At 36.6% G+C, this 23,685-nt stretch overlaps 1 protein-coding gene across 1 annotated transcript in view; it reads right to left on the bottom strand.

The window, feature by feature from the left end:
- Positions 1 to 23,685, bottom strand: part of LOC129768059 (cuticle protein 7) — a 40,795-nt gene that overhangs the window by 6,750 nt on the left and 10,360 nt on the right. The window contains exon 2 of the mRNA XM_055769441.1: positions 3,517 to 3,618. Within this exon, the coding sequence (XP_055625416.1) occupies positions 3,517 to 3,618 (102 nt within the window). The remainder of the gene's footprint in view (positions 1 to 3,516; positions 3,619 to 23,685) is intronic.

Raw genomic sequence — 23,685 nt, 5'->3', positions numbered from 1 at the left:
AACAAATAATGATATACGAGACAGTAAACATATTTTTCGTTTTATTTTTACATAGCTCGAAAAAACGTCCGAAATTCGTGTCTCTACATTGGAATACCCCCTTAATTAAATTTTATCCTCTATTACCCTATGAAAGAATTTGTATTTTTTATGTGGGAAAGATATTTTATGACTTATTTATCTATATATATATATATATATATATATATATATATATATATATATATATATATATGTATATATATAAATGGATGTCTGTCTGTCTGTCTGATTGTTATGGATTCGGAAACTGCTGAACCGATCAACATGAAAATTGGTATGTAGGGGTTTTTGGGGCCGGGGTATGTTTTCGTGATAGTTTGAGACCCCTCCCCTTCTCTAAGGAGGGGCTCCTATACAAATTAAACACAAATTTCTACATTACTCGAGAATTTATCAAGCAAATGAAACCAAATTTGGCATATCGAGGTTTTAGGGTACAATAAATGTTTCTATGTTGGTACGACTCTCCACCCCACTCTCTAAAGGGGGCTGCCATACAAATGAAACACAAATTTCTGCATTACTCGAGAATTATTCAAGCAAATGAAACCAAATTAGGCATGTTAAGTTTTTAGGGTGCAATAAATGTTTCTATGGAGGTTAGACTCTCCACCCCCCTCTGAAAAGAGGGACTACCATACAAATGAAACACAAATTTCCGCATTACTCGAGAATTAATCCAGCAAATGAAAACAAATTTGGCATGTGAAGGCTTTACGGAGCACGAAACATTTCTATGGTGAATATACTCCCTCCCCCTCTCTAAGGGGGGCTGCCATACCAACGAAACACTAACTTCTGCATAACTCGAGAACTAATCAAGCACAATTTGGGATGTGAGGATTCTTGGGTATGAGAAATGTTTTTGTAATGGTATGACACCCCTCCCTTCTCTGGAATGGTGAGGGGGTCCCATACAAATATTACACATATTTCAACCAAACATGACAATTGAAAATTTTCGGACAACTCGGAAGGAAAATTCGGAAAATTAAATTTTCATATGTTCTACAATTATATAGTGACAAGTGCTGTTAGTCCATTTGATGTTTGCGCTAGCGAAATTAATCTTTGTTCGAAAGTGGAAATGGATTTTATTGTGATGAAACGCACTCCTATATCTTCTCCTTCTTCTTCTTCTTGAATAGCGTTAACGTTCCCTGTGGAACTTTTGCCGTCTCAACGTAAGCATTAACTAGCGTCATTTATTAATACTTAGTTGAGATTTCTTAAGCCAAACAACACGTCTTGAATGTATTCCGAGAGGCAAGCTCTAGAATACGCGTGACCACAGTGCAAGTCGAAGGAAATTTCTCTGACGAAAAATCCCTCGGCCAGAACGGGAATCGAACTCGAACACCCGGCATGATAATGTGAGACGCTAACCACTCGGTCATGGGTGCACTCTTCTTCTATCTATACCAAAAAAAAATGAGTTGGTTATATCTATGATATAACCGCAAGGTTGACGTGGGACTACCTTAGCTTAGCAATCATTTGTATTGATTGAATTCTTGATTGAATGAAACAATTTCCGAATTCAATTGAATTCAATATCTTTGCTTTGGGTGTAAAAAGATTGAAAAATGCCATGTAAGGTCAATTCATGCATTGGGATAGGTTATATTCTTCGTTACAAGTAAATTTGATGGCAGTCCGTTTACGTTTGGTATGATGCCTAGGACAATATATGTGAACGGAAGAATTATCAAATGATTATTTTATTTTACATTTTCCTCTGAAATTTTCATCTCTCAAGTGTACATACTTCTCGAGCCGCGAGTTTGCTCGAAACTTGAAAGTTCATTCGCTTCTAGTGACTGCATGATGTTCCCAAGTTTCTAGGTTTAGAAGACCGTGTTAGGAAAACATATTCTAGTCTGCACAAAGGCAAGTGAGCACAAAAGTACTCGAAAACTGTCTGAAGTCCAAAGGAAACATTTTTTCAATATTTTTTTTTCTGATAGAATAATGAATTTTCTGTATTGTGATGCTAAAACAAGTTTTGTACCTTCAATCAATCCCGAAATACAGCTGGTTTTGTAATTCCGGATTCTAAATGAATCAAGCTTTAATCAACAGTATGAAGGGAAACGTCATGAGAATGGCTGGCATCGTCTTCTGATTGAAATTATTCATTAACTGTACTAAAACAGCAACACAATAATGTATTATAGACTACGTTTGTGAGTACTTTATTATGCTTCGATATAACGTACAATTCGATACAACGTACAATTTTGAAAGTAAAATGTACGTTATATCGAAGTTTACCTGTATTGGGAAAACTCATTTCAGTCGGAACAAAAATACCCCATACTCGCATGTATATGCAATGCCAATTTCCCCACGCTTCATTGATTTGAAGTCTGTGTTAGGGAAACACATTTCAGTCGGAACAAAAATGCCCCCAACTCGCATGAATTTGCCATGCCGATTTCCTCCAGGCACCTTGGTTTTGAAATGTTTGTTAGGGAATACATTTCGATGGGAACAAAAGCTCCCCCCACTTTCATGTATTTGCAATGCCGATTTTCCCGAGGCTGCTTGGTTTTGGTGGCTGTGTTGGGGAAACCGTAAATCAGGCCAATCAAAACGAGGCAATTAGGGCGTTTATATAACGCTTAACATTTTACAGTTATTCATTTGTTTATCTAATGAAAAATAACATTTTATTAATTGCCATAGATGCGTTGAAATATTCCCTATCAATTGATGCAAACATCTTTCCGATCCAGTACGAAATGTTCGAGTTATAAGCATTCTAAATCTTTCATTTTTTCCTGCATTTGCACCTAAGCACAAAAGGTTTTCATTTTACCCCCCATATATTCCGGTTAGACGTAGTCCCACGCCAAAAAGGATCGACGGATGTGTTGATAAGAGCAGAACTCGGAGAAGGAATTGTCCGATTTAGGGCTGTCTTTATTCTATCATATTTTCTGTATAAAACATATATTCCATGTAACGGAGAAACATGTTAGTTGCAAGTGGTTGAAAAATCTTGAACTAGAATTGTGTCTGAAAATAATCTGATATTATAATGATGAGTTTTGTTAGAAATACTAGGAATTTTATAGTAAAAGGTAAATTTAATGGGGTCGAATAGAAGATCAATCAATGAACAGCTCTGCGATTGGACCTATAATCTTGCTCATAGTAAGAAAACGTGAATGTTTGAAGGTATTGATAACAAAAAACAAATTTTGAGCGGGTCGAAGTTTGCCGGGTCAGCTAGTATATGTAGAAAAGTATTGATAATACTACATGTAACAAATCTGTGACTATATTAATGTTAAAGCTTTTGATGCTCAATCGAATAAAATAATGTCCAATCAAATCTGACAAATCTGTGACTATATTAATGTTAAAGCTTTTGATGTTCAATCGAATAAAATAATGTCCAATTAAAAAATTATTTTATTCGATTGACAATCACAGTAAGTTGTAATTGCAAAATACAAAAATCCTTACCTTCGAATCTCTTTCATAATTAGACATAAACTCCACCAAGTGTTCGCACAAAATGTCCATAGTGAGAAGAACGCCAGCCACGAATAATCTGATCATGTTCATCTGAAAATTGTAGGAATAGAAAAGATATATGATTGATGTGCTATAAATCAAGATCTGCGATCAAAGTGAACTCAAAACCAGTTAAATGTCTTCATATGCATTTACGACGGTTGATTCTGAGCTATCCCGCCATACCTTTGTAAATCATATGCACAAGCAAAACAGGTTTCTGAAATGTGAAAATAAACCAACCATCGACACTTCAGACATCGAAAAGTCAATTCATGTCCCACGAGAGTGGTATGAGATGAAACATTGTTGTTGACATTATCAGGTTTTTTCCCAATTGTTTTTTTTTCTGTTTGGCTCGCTTCTTTGTCCCGCGCATGTTGGAATCCTAATATTTTCAGGTTCAAGTACCCACGGGCACACGAACTCACCCTAATGACCTTGATATTTGTGATATGTCTACGGCAGGCGGCGGGTTTTGTGCTCATTAATAATACGCCTCCAATGGTTCCATCGCCAACACGAGGGGAACTTGAGATAACAGTGTATTCCATGTTTTTAGTGCGTGATTTCGTTAACAGTTCTACTTCATGTAGTTGGCACAAATAACCTTTCTGTTACCTTACATTTGACAGGAAAGGTTACTGAAAAATACAGTAATATTTTTTCCAATGTTTCAAATGACATTCGCGAATATCGTCCACAATTCCGATGCTTCACTGTTTTCCTACTTTTTTATCTCGCGGGTAGCTCGTTTGGTTCGATAACCTTTTCGGTTTTACTGTTGCGCGTGTGGTTTGGATTTTTTGTGGCTATAATCCCCGTGTTTCCAGACATTGTTTGCAGCCTGCCATATCTGACTAATGGCCCGGTCATTCTTTGTGAGTGACATTAACGCCTGGGTGACAAATAGAATTCAACAGATTCTTGGAACCGCCGATTCAAACACAATGTTCTCTACATTTATATTATGCGCAGCAGAACATACCACACAACTAATCACAACAAATCGACTCCAAATGCGCCATAACAAAGGGGATCCAATTGAATGATTCCGTGAGTCTAGCTCACCGCGAGATCGCATCTTCAGCAGCATCAGCAGCAGGGCTTATGGTGAGCAGTGGTGCGAATGGATTAATTCAAGCATCACGATTTAGTGACGATCAGGGAATATCCGATGTTCTGATTGATGGCTTCCGATAGCTCACGGAGAATACTCCGGGAGGACTTCCACCTTCAATCATGGGAAGGAGACGTTGGCTTATAGGCGGTAAGCCTGTTTGTCAGAGATTCAATTCACCCATTCGAGGTGAAATCAATTTCTGTAACACAGCTCGTGAAACCCCTAATGAGATCGGTTGTTAACAGTTCCTCATTGTGTTCTGATCTGGAAGTCACGTTCAAGTGAACTAAATCGATGGGTCTTTTTGTGGAAGGTGATGAACCGAGCAACAGCTCCCTCGTTGTGCAAATCTACTTGTGTTTGACTTGGTTATTTTTTTTATGGATGAACATGGTGAGCCACAATGTCAAGGTGAGGTGTGCGAAACACGCGTCACCTTACTGTAATGCATTTGGTGTTAGTTCCATCGTTGAAGATTAGCAAACAACGAATTCGACACATTTTTCAGGCATTGATTTGTATTCTAATTATTTTTTTTTCATGGTGAAAAGCCTAGTTTGATCCAATACTACAGAGCAATTCCAAATGAAATCGACAAATGACAAAACATGAGTATTTTTGATTCGAATGAAAGTGTGTATTCCGTTTGAGTTAGAGGAAATATGAGTTTTCCACAGCAATTGGGATTTTTTTGACTCAAGCGTAACTTTTGAAAAGGGCGTATCGATTTTAGTAAGAGAAATATTTGATAATTTATATCTCAAAAACTATGAGTCGTACCTAAATAGTGTCTTAAAAAGAGTTTTAGAATTGATGGTTGAATATGAAAAAAATATACACCGAGAAAAAAAAATTAGTTCTCTTTTTTTTATTTACAAAATAAAAATTCAATTTTTCATAAAAAATAGAAGCTATGCAGAAAATTTAAAAAATGTGCACAAGATGGTAAAACTATTCTTGACGAAATTTGTGAAACATCGAATTTTTAGGAATTTTCGAAGCTTCGAATTTTTGTATGTTAGAAATCATTCTTAGCCACAAATTATGAATTCTGATGTGATTTAAAACAAAAAAGGTTATTATGAATCTCCTTCGAAATGCAACCATTCTCGAGATATTTCAAAATATATTTCTAATTTATAATCTTTTTTATAGTAAATTATCTCTTTTAATATGTTTGTCGTATTATACCGTCATGTTCATGAAATTTTATGAATTTTCTTATAATTTCCAACAATTTTTTTGATTGAGTGAATTGTGTATTAAGATAAAAAATATTTTTTAGTTTCGCTACGTTTTCGTTTTTATTTTCGCTACATGTCTTCGAATGTTTCGTAACGTTCTAAACATATGTCTTTACCATAACGATGTATTTGGAAAAGTTGTTGGAAATTATAAGCGAACTCATAAAATCTCATGAACATGATGGTATAACACGACAAATATATTTAAAGGGCCTATTTACTATTAAAAAGACAATAAATTACAATTTTTTTTAAATATCTCGAGAATGGCTACATTTAAAAGGAGATTGATAATAACCTTTTTTGTTTTAAATCACATCAGGATACATAATTTGTGGCTAAAAATGATTGCTAACATACAAAAATTCGAAGTTTCGAAAATTCCTAAAAGATCGATGTTCCACAAATTTCGTCAAAAATAGTTTTACCATTGCGGGCTCATTTTTATAATTTTCTACATGACCTCTATTTTATATGAAAAAATTGGAAAAATTATAAAAAAATACATATTTTTTTATATCGCAAATTAAAGTTTTATTTTGTAAATAAAAAAGAGTACTAATTTTTCTTCTCAGTGTATATTTTTTTCAAATTAAGCCAAAAATGCTCTATAACTCTTTCTAAGACACTATTTCGATACGACTCATATTTTTTGAGATATAAATTATCAAAGATTTATCTTACTGAAATCGATATTACCTTTTCAAAAGTTACACTTGGTCAAAAAATGAACCATAATTATGTATTCGGAAAAGTTGTTGGAAATTATAAGCAAATTCATAAAATTTCATGAACATGACGGTATAACACGACAAACATATTAAAAGGGATTATTTACTATACAAAAAAAAAAATTATTAAATTAGAAATTTTTTTTTAAATATCTCGAGAATGGTTGCATTTAGAAGGAGATTGATAATAACCTTTTTTATTTAAAATAACATCAGGATTCATAATTTGTGATTAAAAATGACTGCTAACATACAAAAACTCGAAGTTTCGAAAATTCCTAAAAACTTGATGTTCCACAAGGTTTGTCAAAAATAGTTTTACCATCTTGGACCCATTTTTTGAATTTTCTACATGACATCTATTTTGTATGAAAAAATTAAAAAATATGTATTTTGGATATTGCAAATTGAATTTTTATTTTTATTTTTTTTTTAATTTATTAAATCGTTTATTTTCAATTCCCGTTCTGGTCGGGGGAATTTTTCGTCAAAGAAATATCCTCCGACTTGCACTGTGATCACGCGTATTCTAGAGCTTGCCACTCAGAATGCATTCAAGGCGTGTTATTTGGCATAGAAATCTCAACTAAGTACTAATAAAAATAACGCAAGTAATACTACGTTGAGACGGCGAAGTTCCTCTAGGAACGTTAGTGCCATTGATAAGGATATGTTGACAATGTTCACACTCACATTCGCACTCACATTCATCATATTCATCAATTCTTAAGCCTATCTTATATCTAATATGTATTTACATTTCACCTTATTCTAATGTTAGTAAGAAGGGATTTGATTTCTCGTGAAGGAAAAGCAGAATATAAGGATATAAGGACAATCACACACGAAGATCGATAACTTTTAGGAAGACATATATTTGGGACATGTAATTAAGGTCTAACCGAGCCAACACATCTCTCACCAGCACATAATTTTTATTTTGTAAATGAAAAAAAAGAGTACTAATTTTTTTTTCTCAGTGTACATTTTTTTCATATTTTTTTCAATAACCTTTTTAAGACACTATTTCGGTACGACTCATAGTTTATGAGATATAAATTATCAAATATTTCTCTTACTAAAATCGATACGCCCTTTTCAAAAGTTACGCTTGAGTCAAAAAATTCTCAATTGCTGTGAAAAACTCATATTTCCTCCAACCCAAACGGAATACACACTTTCATTGGAATCAAAAATACAAGTTTTTAAAATCTGCATTTTTAGGACGATTTCATTTGGAATTTCTGTATAACTATTACAAGTGTTTGCATTAGGCAAAAATTGGAATAAAGTGGTGATAAATCGAGAATTGTCTGTGCAATTTCTTAGGAATGTGGTGACATAGGAATAATTATGCGATCTTATAACTCAATATCAATTAATCGCACGTGATAGATGTGCTTTATGTTTGAATCTACTTGTTTATTCATCATTGAACAGAACAATGGTTTATGTCGATGCCTTTCATAGCCTATAAGTTTCATTACGATTTAAAAGAAAAAGTGAATGGTGATAGTGACTAGTGACAGCGATAACGAGAGTGGCCATAAAATTTCATTTCGTGCTCTACTCTCCGTCTAAAATGGAATTCATTCATTTTTTTCAGCTTTTATCAAATTAAATTTATTAGGACCTCGAGCAAGTTCTAACTGGTTGCCGTAAAAAATAATAATTATTTTGAAAAAAAACAACAAATCGTTGAATACATGCAACATTGTAAACCATTAAAAAAAATTACATTTCTTATTTATGAAACTAGATCTAATCACAGACTTATTTATACCAGTAAAGTCAGTATCCGTTGAAAACAACCGATTATCCGACTATTACTAATTACGAATCAACATTTTTAAATCTCCCAGTAATTTTAAGCTAAAATGATTATCATTCACCTTTATGTTCCATTGCATTTTCAGGGATCTGATAAACAAAATTTTTGATTTACTAGTTGACCCGACAAACTTCGTCCCGCCCAAAATTGATTTTTTTTATCAATACTTTCGAACATTCACGTTTTCTTATTAAGCAAACGTTCATGGATCCAATCGCAAAACTATTAATTGATGGATCTTCTTATTCACTCTTTAAAATTTTCTTCTACTATAAATTTCCTAGTACTTTTATCAAAACTCGATATAATATAAACTTATATTCAGACACGATTCTCATTCAAGATTCTTCAGTTATTTGCATATAAAATATTTCTCCGTTACATGGAATACATGTTTGATACAGAAAATATAATAAAATGATAACAGCTCAAATCGGACTAAAGCCTGTCCACGTTAAATTTCGGACACTTTTCTTTGCCCTAATCAATGAAATATTTCACTTACATGACAGCTGACACCCTCCTCTTTATTTCGATGTCCAACATGTTTACATTCTTCATCAGTTTGGTAAAATGGCGTCGAATCAAGTGGAAGTACGCAAACGCATTTTGCGCGAACGGCAGCAAAATCCAACACTGTCGGTACGCGATCTCGCCAAAAAGCTGCAACTGCCGTAGAATACCGTGTTTAGTGTGTGCAAATCGTTTGACCAGCGCTCAACTGTGGATCGGAAGGTTGGAAGTGGAACAAATCGAAATGTATGCTCTCGAGCAGGGCCCGAAATCTTCGACGGTGAAAAATGAAGACCGACTCTACTCCCAGTAGCTCCGCTTCGACTAGAGCTGCTTCGGCAGTCACCGCCAACAAAAAATGACTTGACTAGAAAATGAATTGACTAGCGTTGACTAGCGAGGATGACTGGTGAACTAGTCCAGTCAGTGGTTATTTTAAATGACTCGACTAATGAATACAAATCTGCCTCTTCATTCAACTGACTTCAATCCACATTTCCATTTCCCCCTGACACTAATTTTGTACCTCCGTATGCAATCTCATTGTACGTTCATATAAAGAGGAACGAAAACTTGACGACTCCTGATGCAAAAAAGTAGTTACCTCATCAATAGACGGTTTATTTTCTACCCATCTTGAGCTCAAACCAACGAACTTAGACATTTATCAAGTTTGCTATAAAGGTCCTCGCGTTAGTATTAGTTAGTATTAGGCGTGCAAAATAGCTCACACACCGCTATTTTATAGGTGTGAGTAATTTTCGTGTACGATACAAAAAAATCTAGCTCACCTGTAGCGTTTGTCAAACCACGATGAACTCAAACATCGATGCATGCATAAAGATACATGGGAAAGAGAGAAAGGAACGAATTCGTTTTGTGGGAAGTCACTTGAAAATGCAATGAAGACAATTTGGCTGGGAAGAATGAAATGATATAGTCGAGTCGGTAGAGGATAGCGACTAAACGCCCGATTGACTGTTCAGTCGTTTTGGCGGAGAAACTGTGTGAAGAAGCCAAAAGCCATTACTAACTGACTACGGATATAGTCAGTCGGTTAGTCAGCCGACTATCCTCAATTGACTATGACTATCCTGTGCCCTACTCTCGACAGATGGACCGAAAGGTGGTTGCCATTATTGAGAAACACCCCAATCTTTCAGTTAGAACGGTGGCTGGAAAGGTTGGAAAATCAAAATCATATGTACAAAAAGTGAAGCAGAGGCATGGAATGAAGGCGTACAAAGTGAAAAAGGTGTCCAATCGTGATGACAAGCAAAATTTCACTGCAAAAAGCCGTGCTAAGGTGCTCTACACCCAGTTTTTGCAAAAATGTTCATGCTGTAGAAATTTAATTTTTAGGAATTATATCTTCAGCTTTCGCTTAAAATCAGATAAGAGTGTATAGATCACGTTGGCCATGCTTCACTGTCAATTTTTCGTAAATTTGGAAAAATGTCGTCGAACGAAAAAGAGCGTCGTGAATTAATCCTGCGCACTCATTTTGAGAATCCGGAGTTGTCACATCGGGACATCGGTAAGATGCTGGGAATCGTCCAATCCACGGTCAGCAGAGTACTAAAACGGTACTTCGAGAACCTAACCATCGACCGGAAGGTGAAGAACGGCAAAAATGGATGCTCCGTCAGTGAAAAAGATCACAAGCGCGTAGTTAAGCAGTTTAGACGTGATCCGAGAAGTTCGGTCCGGGATGTCGCCAATAAGCTGAATTTGTCAAGTTCATTCGTCCAGCGGAACAAGCAGCGGGAGGGCCTGCGTACATACAAGGTTCAGAAGGCTCCTAACCGCGTTGAAAGGCAAAACATGGTGGGGAAGACACGAGCCCGGAAGCTGTACACCGAAATGCTGACGAAGCCGCATTGTCTGGTAATGGACGACGAAACTTACGTCAAAGCGGACTTTCGTCAGCTGCCGGGCCTGTTGTTCTTCTCCGCAGAGGACAAATTCAGCGTTCCGGAGGAGATTCGCAAGCAGAAACTATCCAAGTTTGCCAAAAAGTACATGGCGTGGCAAGCGATCTGCTCTTGCGGAAAGCGGAGCGCCCCCTTCGTGATGACCGGCACGGTAAACGGGCAGGTTTACCTTAAGGAGTGCCTACAGAAGCGCTTACTACCACTATTGAAGCAGCACGAGGGCCCGACCATCTTCTGGCCGGATCTCGCTTCGTGCCACTATTCAAAGGACGTGTTGGAGTGATACGAAGCCAACGGAGTCACCTTCGTGCCAAAGGAAATGAACCCGCCCAACGCGCCGGAGCTTCGCCCAATAGAGAAATATTGGGCGATTATGAAGCAGGCCCTCCGGAAGAACCCAAAAGTTGTCAAATCGGAGGCGGACTTCAAGAGAAAATGGATTTCTGTTCAAAAAAACTACAACCTGACGTTGTACAGAACCTTATGGACGGGGTAAAGAGGAAGGTGCGAGCATACGGGCTTGGGCTCGAAGTATGAATAAAAAGAAAATGCCAAAAGTTGTTTAATAGTTTTTATTTTACTGTCTAAAATTTTCAAAAGGATCGGTCTACTGGGCGAATTTCTACAGCGTTTTTTCCGTGATGCAATTTAATGTGACACACCCTTTATCAACAAAGATGTCTACGAGAAGGAATGTCTCCAGAAGCGGTTGCTACCATTCATAAGAAGCCACGACTCTCCAGCGTTGTTTTGGCCAGATTTGGCCTTTTGTCACTATGCAAAATCCATCCTGGAATGGTATAATGCACATGAGGTCAAATATGTGCCATAAAGAGCAAATCTACCGAACTGTCCAGAACTTCGTCCAGTGGAAAAGTACTGGGCTCTGATTAAGCGAAAACTATTCGAAACTAAGAAGAAAGCGAATGGCAATAATCATTTCAAGAGGAGATGGAAAAGCGCTACCGCCAGCATATCTGAGGATACTGTACGGAACCTAATGGCAGATGTTTCCAAGAAAGTTCGAGAATTTTACAGACAACGTAATTAACATCGAAGTAAGCTTTCCTTGTTTTAGATATAAGTCTATTTTACTGAAATAAGCAATCGGTTTTGTTGTATTACGTGAATTTTTGTTTTACTGGCAACATCTTGGTGTCCGAAATTTAACGTGGACAGGATTTATTTTTTTCTCGGGTTTGTGTTTACCAACACATTTGGTGATTCATTTTTGTTTATATAGTATATCTAACTATATAAACTATATAAACAAAAATGCAGGAGTGCATTTTATCACCTGAAAAAACAATTTCCACTTTCGAACAACGATCAGTTTCGTTAGCGCAAACATCAAATGTACTAAAAACTCTTATCGAGATGTAATTGTGGCACATTTGGGAATTAAATTTTTTGAATTTCCCTATTTTCCTTCAGATTTTTCCCAAAGTTTTCAATTATTTTGTTTAGTTGTTAATATGTTTGGTTGAAATATGTGTAATATTTTTATGAGACCCTCTTTCTCCTTCTAGAGGATTTACATCACAAATCCTCAAATTCCAATTTTGGTTCCATTTGCTCTATTAATTATGAAGTTATGCAGAAATTTGTGTTTTGTTTGTATGGCAGCCACCACCTTAGAGAGGGGTAAGATGTGTTGAACCATCATATAAACATTTATTGTCCTACAAAAACCTCCATATGCCAAATTTCGTTCCATTTACTTGATTATTTCTCGAGTCGTGTAGGGATAGGGATAGGGATCGCAAGAAAAAATCATACAAAGCTTCACCAGTAGCTTAAAAAAAAATCGAGGGGTTGTATCCGAGACACGACCGCTTAGGACGTAGGACTACGCATTCTTTTTTTTAATTTTTTGGTTTATCATTTCTGATATTATTTGCGAATACGTCGAAATTTCATAATAACTCTTTAGTACAAAAAAAGCTCCGGGGACCCTGAAATAGTTTGATGGCTTGCGTGGTTTTGTTGAATCATTTCGAGAAGAAACGATTTTTTTCTTGCCTACACTATTGTTCTACACTAATTGGTCATATGTCGCAATTTGTTTCCTTACGAGGTACTGCTATTAAATAACGAGACTGCGCGCCTGGAGGGCGCCCTAGAGGGGTGGGGAGAAAAACGAATAGTGCGTTCGGTAGCTTGAAGTGCCTGCTATAAACGTACGAAAACTATAGTGTCTGCTATAAACGTTTTTGTCACTATAGTAGTTTGCGAGCAGCAGTGGTTTGAATGGAACGTGGTTTGTAGTGCGCGTCGGAAATCATGTGTGAAACATCGTGAGAATCACCGTCTATGAAAAATCGTTTCTCGACTCTCGGTCAAAACCGTCAACAAAGCTAGGAGCTTATTGCATTAGAACAGAGTCGATGCGCAAGAGATCAAATACGAATGGCAACTAAAAGTATCGAAGGTGTGCTATTCACATGTACAGGAGATGAACAAGTTCTAAGTTTCGCGCAACAAAAACAACAACACACATAAAGCCAAACACTGATGGATATATTCGCTACCGTTCACAGCTTGAGGGGAAACATAAAACACAAAACGAGCAGAATAAACGACCTTTGTTGTTTCAGGCACAGAATGATTCTGAGAATCCTCCTCAGAGGAGATGCAATACTTATACGCCAGCGACAGTTTACTCACTATGCAAGGGTGGAGTTCACTTCGCAAATATTCTCTTTTCGTTATCCCCGTTATTAACAGCTCTGTTCGGGAAAGCACACAAATGGACAGAACAAATGTATAGGAAATTAGGAATGCTTCCAATTTAAACCATATACATACAGACTGTGGGATTGTAATGTATATCAAACAAATCTTAGAAACATTCCGATTCGATTGGTATGGAAATCGTTATAATCCGTTCGCAGCAAAAATAGTTATTATCCTTAACTTTATTTCATAAAAACGTGACCTGTTTTCGGATTTGGTACCCTTAATGTAAGACGTAATCAAAAAAAAAAAAATAAAAATACGGTGCGGTAGATGGGACCGCATAAAAAAGGTTTCCCCAAGAAAATAATTCATATCCACTTCGATTTTTTTGTTGTTTCCCTGCTTTGCGATGAGACAGTTTGCCTTTTCGGTTACGCGTGGCTGTGTTGTGCCTTTGGTTGCATGTCGAAACCAGAGCTGCGATTTGTCGTGAGAATCAAGTGATGGTACTCACACAAAGTTAATCAACAAATTTTGTACTACGATTATCTTTGGTGACCATCCCAAAGCCATGCCAATAGTGTGAAAAGGGTATTATCACAACACTAACACATGGTGAGCTTCTACTTAACAGCAGAAATCCGAGCTCCTTGGTGAGTGTCCTGTTGCTGAAATGTCAGAATAGAGCGACACTCAAAAGTCTAGCTGATGGTTTGGTGTTTGGCAATATTCACAACATTCGCCTCTTTGTGTTCGTTCTTCACGACCAGGGATGCCAGATGTAAATATACAGTTTGATTTTAATTACAATTTGAAGAATTTTGTATTTTCAGACATGTATTTTCTTTTCATCTTTTCAGATGGCCTTAACGTTTTTAGTGGTACTTCGCCAACTCTAAGTAGTATTACACATGTCATTCGTATTAGTACTTAGTACTTATTTTGAAACCCGTTCGACTTCAATTTTTTTTTACCAAATTGGTTTCTCATCATTGCAAGGATGCTAAATTTGTAGACATGTTCGCAATTGATTCAACACAATCCTGACTATCCTGTTGCAGACTTATATTTTCAGTTGCAGACTGCAGGGATATGGTATTTCTTCTCTTTATGACTTGATTCCCTGCGCTAACAACCCCTTTTTTCATACATTACTTTGCTATTCTCGCAGTTACAAAAATATTTGCCAATTTTACACATCAACGTTCCCGATTTTTGACGAAATCTGAAACGTTGATGTGTATAAATGGCATCTCTGGAGGTGAGGACATTTATTCTGACAAAGGCCAACACGAAAACAAAAAGTCACTAAGCATTTTTGTATACATAATACATCAAAAAATTTTGTGTACAACGGCTCTCTGGATTGACCGCTACCGACCGCGCCAGCTGTCCAAACTGGACTACCACAAAACGCATGTTACGCATCTGATTAATATTTGCTACCAGGGAGACTTCCCGCATGTTTTACGGTCCTTCCAGGCCAGTAAGAAAACTCGCATCGTTTGTCTGCTGCGGAAACTTTACCAACCGGGCGCGGAACGGCTACGCAATTAGATAATGAACTTCACAACGCCCTCGAACCGGAAGATGGGAATCAGGACCATCAGCAGTAATTACCACATGGAGTTGAATTCATCGGTTGTCGGGATATATAACAGGGTGGTCGTGTCGGATTTGATCAAGCAAATTGATCCCAGTGAATATGAGACTCGTCTTGTCCGAGGTAGATTAGTTGACCAAAGATACTCAGGATGCGCTGAGAAGAACCATTGAAAAGTATTTGTCTACGTGCACATTGAATTTGTGCGCCAATTCTACTCCACGGGTTATTCCCGCGGTTAGGAGTCGTTGCTTGGGAATAAGAGTGCCGGCTCTATCTTAGGAGGATATTCTTAAAATTTTAAATGTGAGATTGTCATTTGTTCGTTTCTTGAATGTAACAACACTATTTGCATTTCAGCACATTCCTTCGGAGCTAGCGAAAAGAATTATGCTATCCTCATTCTGGAAGCTTGCAAGGTACAACACTAACCGTTCACGGTCAACTAAGTGGTGCCGGGAATCGACTGGCCAATATTCCATCGAGAAACCGCCAATCAGATTTCCCTCGAACAAAGTCCACAGAAGCTGGAAGTGGTGAGGGAACAGCTATACCAGCTGCTATCACAAGGCGTTCTATCGAATTTTATAATCTGTGGATTGGTACCGAATCTGATTAAAAATTGCGATATGAGTCTGAAGACGCAAACGTTGAGTTTTTCCGGGCATTATGAACACCGGATGCAGCAAGGAGGCAAACATATATTTCATCTGGAAGTGTTCGTGGTGTAGTTTGTGGCACTGTATAAGAAGTTTCTCAATAAAGCCTCAATGTAAGTGGATGATATTGAGCGATTCTTTGAGATCGCAATTTTCTTTCGTTTTATGAAAAAATGAAATTTTTGTGTTCATCTCACGTTTATTAACTAAACTTCAGTAGTTCTGGTAATTATTAACTTTAAATTAAAAAAACACGTCTTGTCGGTTTTCAATCGAATCGTTTTCATGGTTCGCAAATAATTATGAAATGGTAAATTTATCAATATACTTAAATACCATTTCATTCAAAAACCATTATGCTGCACCATGTTTATTTGAAAATTATATTTAATGTAACTTTTAAAATTCTGACACCATAATATTTTTTATTATAAATGTCTGTTCATTTTGACTACAAGAAATAAATATTCGCTCGGTTAATCGAATTCTGAAAGACAATTGTTCGAATGAATCAAATATTGGCCCCACGATTAATCGATAATCGAATGAACGAAAAATTTAGACACCTCTAACAACAACAACTTCTACTTCAACAAACTAATTTAAACAACCGTCGCGATTGTCAAAAATGATTGGAACTGTCTGATCACTCACATTTCTACTACCATCATACGCCACAACCACCGCTCTCGTAACGTAAAGTTGAAAACAGAGCGATCGGCAGTGAGAGGCATTGGAACAAACCGTCATTTGGGTAGGTGTCAGAAACAAAAAAGTGAGTATCACTACTGAATATTTGGATCTCACGAGCCGTGAGAGGAATTGAGTGACTATGGTCAGTTTTTTTGTGACATTGACGGTGATGGATTGCAGCTCTGGTCGAAACTGTTATCAGTTGTTATCAGAAATCATGGATGATAATTTCGTCAAATGTGCTTCTTTCGCTATACCGCACAAAGAATAAAAAACCCACAAAAAATCGCACAAGAACAGAAAATCGCATACGAACAGAAAATTCGCACAAAAAAAGAGTTTGAACAACAAAATAATAAATAGAATAATAATATAAAAAAACACGATTGAAGGTAGTATGTATCGTGTTTTTTTTTTATATTTTTATTCTATTATTATATTATTTATATTATCATCCTAAGAAAAAAATATATTCATACAGCCATTCCATGCCAAACCGATATATTGGTTCTCAGATTTTCGTGAAAAGTGGTAGTTTTGGTAGTTTTCTCCTTTTTCCAAAAATGACTTTTTTCAAAAAATCATAACTTTTGAACTACTGAACCGATTCAGATGATCGACATATCAAATTAAAGCCATTTTTTTGGAAAAATATTATATTTGAAAAAAATGTTTCTTGATTTTGTAAATATTGATTGTATATGTTTTCTATAGTTTACATGGTCCCGGGCACAAAGGCCCGAGACCATTTATATTTTTTCTTGAAAGCTGAGGATTTTTTACATAACATATCCAAATATAAGAGAGGCGTTTTTTTTTGTTCTTGTTTTGTTCAGTTTTGCCCTTTTTTCTAAAAACGATTTTTTCATAAATTAATGACTTTTAAACTAGGGGGCCGATTTACATGATCGATATACGAATTTGAAGCCAATGAGTTCATATTCTTTGAAAAAATATCACACTTGCGTAAAATTTGGGTTCTAGTCGCATAGATGTGGTGTAGTCGCATGGGAATATTGAACGAAAACGGAAAACATGTTGACTTTGAAAAATCTTAACTTAAATGCTATGTGCGAAAGCCTCAGCTCTCAAGAAAAAATATAAAAAATACAGTGCTATTGGTCCCGAAACGTAAACTGTGAAAAACAATTACAATCGATAATTACGAAAACAAAATCCACCTTTTTCCAAGTGCCAAGTACCTTGGACTTGGACGAGACTAGCTTATTGGCTTTAAATCGGTTCAGTAGTTCAACAGTTATGAGTTTTTGTTGTGGAAGAAAGGGGTAAACAATGATTTTTCAGACCATCGGGTAATTTTGAAAAAACAAACTCAAGAACCAAAAAATAACGCCTCCGCCTCCCAGATATGTATATGTGTATGTTATGTAAAAAAGCCTCAGCCTTCAAGAAAAAATATAAAAAATATAGCGCCCTTTGTCTCGAGGCAGTGTAAAACTATAAAAAACAAATAAATCAATACGACAATATAAAAAAATGGAACCTCAGTTGTCAAACAAATTTTATGAACATTTTAAACAACAGGATATAAAATGATAGTCGCCTTGTTGTTGAGTTCAGTATACATAATTGTAGACGGTATGCTAGAAAAATGTTCGTTAGAGGATAGCCAACTACATTTAGTGAATGTTTAAGATGTTTTTAGATTCTTTCCATTTTTATATGAGTTTATGGTAAGAACTGATTTGTTTCACATAGTTCCACATTTTTATATCCAGCAAATAACATTACTTATTTACCCGTTTCGCCACAAGTGGATTTCCTATATCTCTATTAGTCAGCTGCTAAACTTTTATTTACCCTGCTCCTAATCATTGTCCTTCTTCTTCTATGGTTGTATACCTGGCGGTGGGTATGAAAGTAGGGATCTTAATTTATGTACAATGAAGGCACATAGTAAAAAAAGGAAAAGAATTTGCATGCATGCAAAACATCACTGATCTCCCCATGGATGTTGCAGAAATATTGGGGTCTTTGGACACTCCTAATGGAAGGTACTAAATTGGGCAAAATATTTGATATGACACATTGAATCACCTTTCGTAATCCAGGCAGAGGACGATCGCATAGATCACGAGCGTCCTCTGAGCGATTCCTAGTCTCAATAACATGCTGTAGATTATTTTTTTATGCGATAGAAAGTGTCCAAATGGCATCCAACAATCTTCATAATTTCTCTTGGCATTTTTGGACAAGGTGAACTGGTATCAGATATTTATCGTACTTCTTCTCCGAGACTATAATGAAATACTAACTTGATCCGACAAGTATACTGCGAATAAAAAAACCTCCAAAGATACTAAAAATAATTAAGAAACAGGGCGGGAACACTGAGTGGAACAATGCCCAATCATATTTTTGTTAATATATTTTGTATGAAGTTTGAGGGGGGAAGGTCTGGAAGGTCGGATAATAATGAATTTTCGTGATTTTTTTTCGGATGTTGAAAAAAAAGTGTAGTGTTGAGGTATATATTAAGGTATATTTTTTGAGTGCACGAATAATAATTATTACGCTGTTGATAGCTGGATGCGTAGATGCTGACTTAAAATCGGTACCTTGCTGGTGGTATCGTTTCTGAACGGATTCCAATGAATATTTTGAAACTTTTGGACATAGGGGTTTTTGAAAATTCGAAAAATTCCCAAAATGATGGCTATTTTTGTTAAAAAAAGGTAATTTTTCATTAAAAATGGCTGTTTAGAAGTTCATGCAAAATCGAAAAATGAGATATAAAAAACGGCTATGTAACGCTTTAGATAATTAATTTTTTACAGGCCGATAAAAATTTCAGCCAACTCGGTCGAGTAGATTCTGAGATATCGATACCACCAGTTGATGAAACATGTTTTCGAGAAAAACGCGTTTAAAAGTTCGAATAGCAATACTATATACCTTGAGGTGACTTCATACTTTTGGCTGTAACTTTCCAACTGAATCAAATACCGAAAATTCCTTGCAGTATATCTTAACATATTTACATCTCCAACGTTCCCAAAAACATCATTCCCAAAGAATACACAAAGGTGCTGTATCCTTCCGCAGAAAGGCAACCGAATCGTGTCTGTTGTGACTGGAGCGGAACAAATTCTCACCTTCGAATTGCAACGGAAAAATGCAGCTCTCAACGCAATAAAATATCTTTTTCACATCATACTTAGAACATGTGACACTTTGATTCCACCATCCGGAGACATTGCACGAATTCGTGAGAATTGAATGATCGATCCGAAAATGTCACCAATAAGCCCTAGAAATTTTCACACAAGCTTGTTTTGGCAGAGTTAACATAAAACTAAAATCACAGAACAGAACAATTTATACCCCTAGCTCGATGCAATGTGACATCGAATAAAGACGCCAAATTGTTACTTGTTGCATCGTGGGATAATGTGAACGGTGAGTAAAATCGGAAAAAAACTATTTATTTTATTCGTTACCTTTATTACGCGTTTTACCAATTCTACTGTATATGTCTTAAGCGAAAAAAAAATTATAGGTGGTTGTGTCCAAGATACGACCGCATTGTTGACGTAGAACTACGCTGTTATTTTATATAAGTCGCTTGTTTATACCTTCGGATATTATTCTATAATGCTGTGAAATTTTCGAAACAACTGCTTAGTAGAATAATCTTTGAAATGGTTTTTCATTGTAGAATCAGTTGACGATAATTGATTGATGATTCATTCTTGCCCTTGCTAAACAATACACTAGCTGATGACAACACTTGCAAGTATCAAATATCATTCTACATGTTATTTAGTATTGCCTCAAAGAAATCAAGCGTTCGCTATAGCATGCATACAGAACCATACATTGGTGGCTTGAAGCTAATAGGAATACAAATACTTCTCATCACTTGGCGCTATTCTCAAAAGAAACGCTTTTGTTAATATTACTGGCCTCAAAAAAAGTTGCGTTACTTTCTCATGCTCGAGAGAAACGCACCTGTCACCCTTAGTGGAGGAATTTTTGCTACTGGTAAGCGAAACCTAATCACATACAACACTCCAGAACGACATTTACTTTCTTGATGACTAAACAAGCGAAATAAACTCTTTTTGTTAATATCAACAACCTCGAAAACAGCAGCAATGCTTCATTATGATCAATATTAGCGCAAATACAATCCTAGTTGACCTAAACCTAAATAACTTATAACATTCCAGTAATACATTCAAGATGCTTGGTACTCCCCAAATATTTTTTGGAGCATAACCTTAACGCCTGCTTCGCCATAACGTCAGTTCAATGCATTGATGCATTCTCAAAAGCACCAAAGAAGCCGTTTACATTTTCTACCGACGCGCCGAAATCGCCTATTTTGCTGTTGTTCGTTGCGGTGTCACACTCGCGAAGGCTCGGTTCAGCGCTTTTTACTCCACCAACATCATTAGATGACGCTTGTCTCGAAATTTTATTGCCCCTGGCAATGCGTTCGTTTTTTGCAGGGCTCGAGCCTGTCTTCCTCTTCTTCTTGCTCATCACACACTACGTGAAGCGTTCAATTTATGACGCGGAAAGAAAAACACACGATACGAATAACGCGAAAAACGAACAGAAAAAGCAAACGCCGATATCCAAGTCGGATTACCGCTGGTGGGGTCCAATCTTAGATCGAAGCGCAGCGAAAGCAAAATGAACTGGATTGCTCAACAGTCCGATGCCGAATGAAAGTTTGCCTCAGCGAGATCCTCTGTTTATACTCAAGGCAAATATTCCCCTTCATTCTTCTACTTTTCCTTTGTTCACGGCGACTTCAAATCTCACGATTTCCCCTTCGTTGGTCGTCGATAAGTTGCTCGTTATTGACAGCTCTGTTCGGGAAAGCACACAAATGGACAGAACAAATGTATGGAAAAATGGAAACGCCCAAAGTTTTCATGAATTTTAACCATTTACAAACCAGGGGATTCTGATGTATAGCATATTAAACAAATCTTAGAGAATTTCCGATTCGTTTAGTATGTAAATCGCTAAAATCCGTTCGCGGCAAAAATAGTTATTAACGTTAACTTTATTTCATAAAAACGTGACCTGTTTTCTGATTTGGCACCCTTAATGAAAGACGTAGTTCTACGTCAAAAATGGGTGGGTTATATCTATGACATAACCGCAAGGTTGACGTGGGACTACCTTAGTGTAGCAATCATTCGTTTGTATTGATTGAATTTTTAATAGAATGAAACAATTCCCGAATTCATTTGAAATCAATATATGCTTTGTGAGTAAAAATATTGTATAATTCCATATAAGGTCAATTCATGCATTGTGATAGGTTATGTTCTTCGTTACAAGTAAATTTAATGACAGTCCTTTTTACGTTTGGTATGATGCCTAGGAAAAAATATGTGAACGGAAGAATTATCAAACGATTATTTTATTTTACGTTTCCTTCTGAAGTTTACATCTCTCAAGTGTACGTATTTCTCGAATCGCGAATTTACTTGATTTGATGAACTTCAGGCACTTGCACAAAGGCAAGCGAGTGCAAAAGTACCCGCAGTTTGCATTTATTTCCTGAGCCGATTACCCCAGACATCTTGGTTTTGAAGTCTGTGTTAGGCAAACACATTTCAGTCGGAATTAAAAGGCCCCCAACTTGCACGAATTTGCAATGCCAATTTCCTCAAACACCTTGGTTCTGTGTTGGGGAAACACATTTCAGCCGGAACAAAAATACCCCCGACTTTCATGTATTTGCAATGCCGATTTCTCCACGCTCCATGGATTTGAAGTCTGTGTTAGGGAAATACATTTCAGTCGGAACAAAAATGCCCCCGATTTGCATGTATTTGCAATGCCAATTTCCTTAAGCTCCATGTATTTCAAGTCTTTGTTAGGGAAACACATTTCAGTCGAAACAAAAATACCCCCGACTTTCATGTATTTGCAATGCCGATCTCTCCAACGCTGTTTGGTTTTGAAGTCTGTGTTAGGGAACTCATTTCGGTGAGAACAAAAGTCACCATACTTTCATGTATTTACAATGCCGATTTCCCCAAGGCTACTTGGTTTTGATGGCTGTGTTAGGGAAACCGTAGATCGGGCCAATCAAAATGAGGCAGTTAGGGCATTTAGATAACGCTTAACATTTTACAGTTATTCAATTGATTATCTAATGAAAAATAACATTCTATTAATTGCGATAGAAACGTAGAAATATTCCCTATCAATTGATGCAAACATCTTTCCGATCCAGCAAGAAATGTTCGAGTTATAAGCATTCGGAATCTTTCATTTTTTCCTGCATGTTCTGTGTTTAGGTTTTCATTTTACCCCCATATACTCCGGTTAGACGTAGTCCCACGTCAAAAAGTGAATCGAGTGAAAGAACCGTGGTTAGTTTGTTCATTTTCTGAGACATTGAGAAAAAAGTGAACAAGTAACATTGAGAGGAAAAAGAGGGAATACTGCCGTTATACGCATGGTTCTCCCATGTTCTATAATCAGACTCTGAGAAAAACTCAATCGAAGTTTTCTATCCCTTTTTTGCGTTTTGGTTGCTGCGAGAAAGAAAAATTCAATTTTTAAAGAGACAAGAGAAACATTATTATCAGTAAGGCGCAGTCACATTTTCATAATTATCATCTGTCTATCACCTTCTTCGCATGCTGCCGTCTGTCCGCATACACATTTACATAGTGTGGAAATTGCGATGGCGGTTCACACTACCTAAGAAGCTTTTGAATCTGAGATATTATCCATAAGTAGAAGCCCATCGCTCAAATTTACTAATAGCACCACTTTGAGTGTGGGAATAAAGTTTAGAAGTCGTAGTCGAAAAAGAGAAACAACCGCTTACATCATTTCTTAGCAATAAAAGTTTATTGCACATCGGCAGCAGCCCCAGTGCTAATCAGCGTAAATTAGACACGTTCAACCCATCGTTACCAACTAAGCGGTTCTTTTTTCGCCTGCCTTAGGAAATTGGTTTGTGTCGGAATGATGCTTAAGCCGGCGGTAAAGCATCTGTGAATGGATCTATGAGGCTGATCCTCGAAAACAGATCAGTTCTCGAGTAAAAGCTAGACGCTTTTCGCGAAATTATCTTGATATGTGTTGTTAATAGATGGTTTTAGGC

Source organism: Toxorhynchites rutilus, chromosome 2 (genome assembly GCF_029784135.1).
Source record: "Toxorhynchites rutilus septentrionalis strain SRP chromosome 2, ASM2978413v1, whole genome shotgun sequence".
Taxonomy (NCBI): domain Eukaryota; kingdom Metazoa; phylum Arthropoda; class Insecta; order Diptera; family Culicidae; genus Toxorhynchites; species Toxorhynchites rutilus.
The sequence above is the reverse complement of the archived record's forward strand: the minus strand, read 5'-3'. Positions and strand labels throughout refer to the sequence as shown.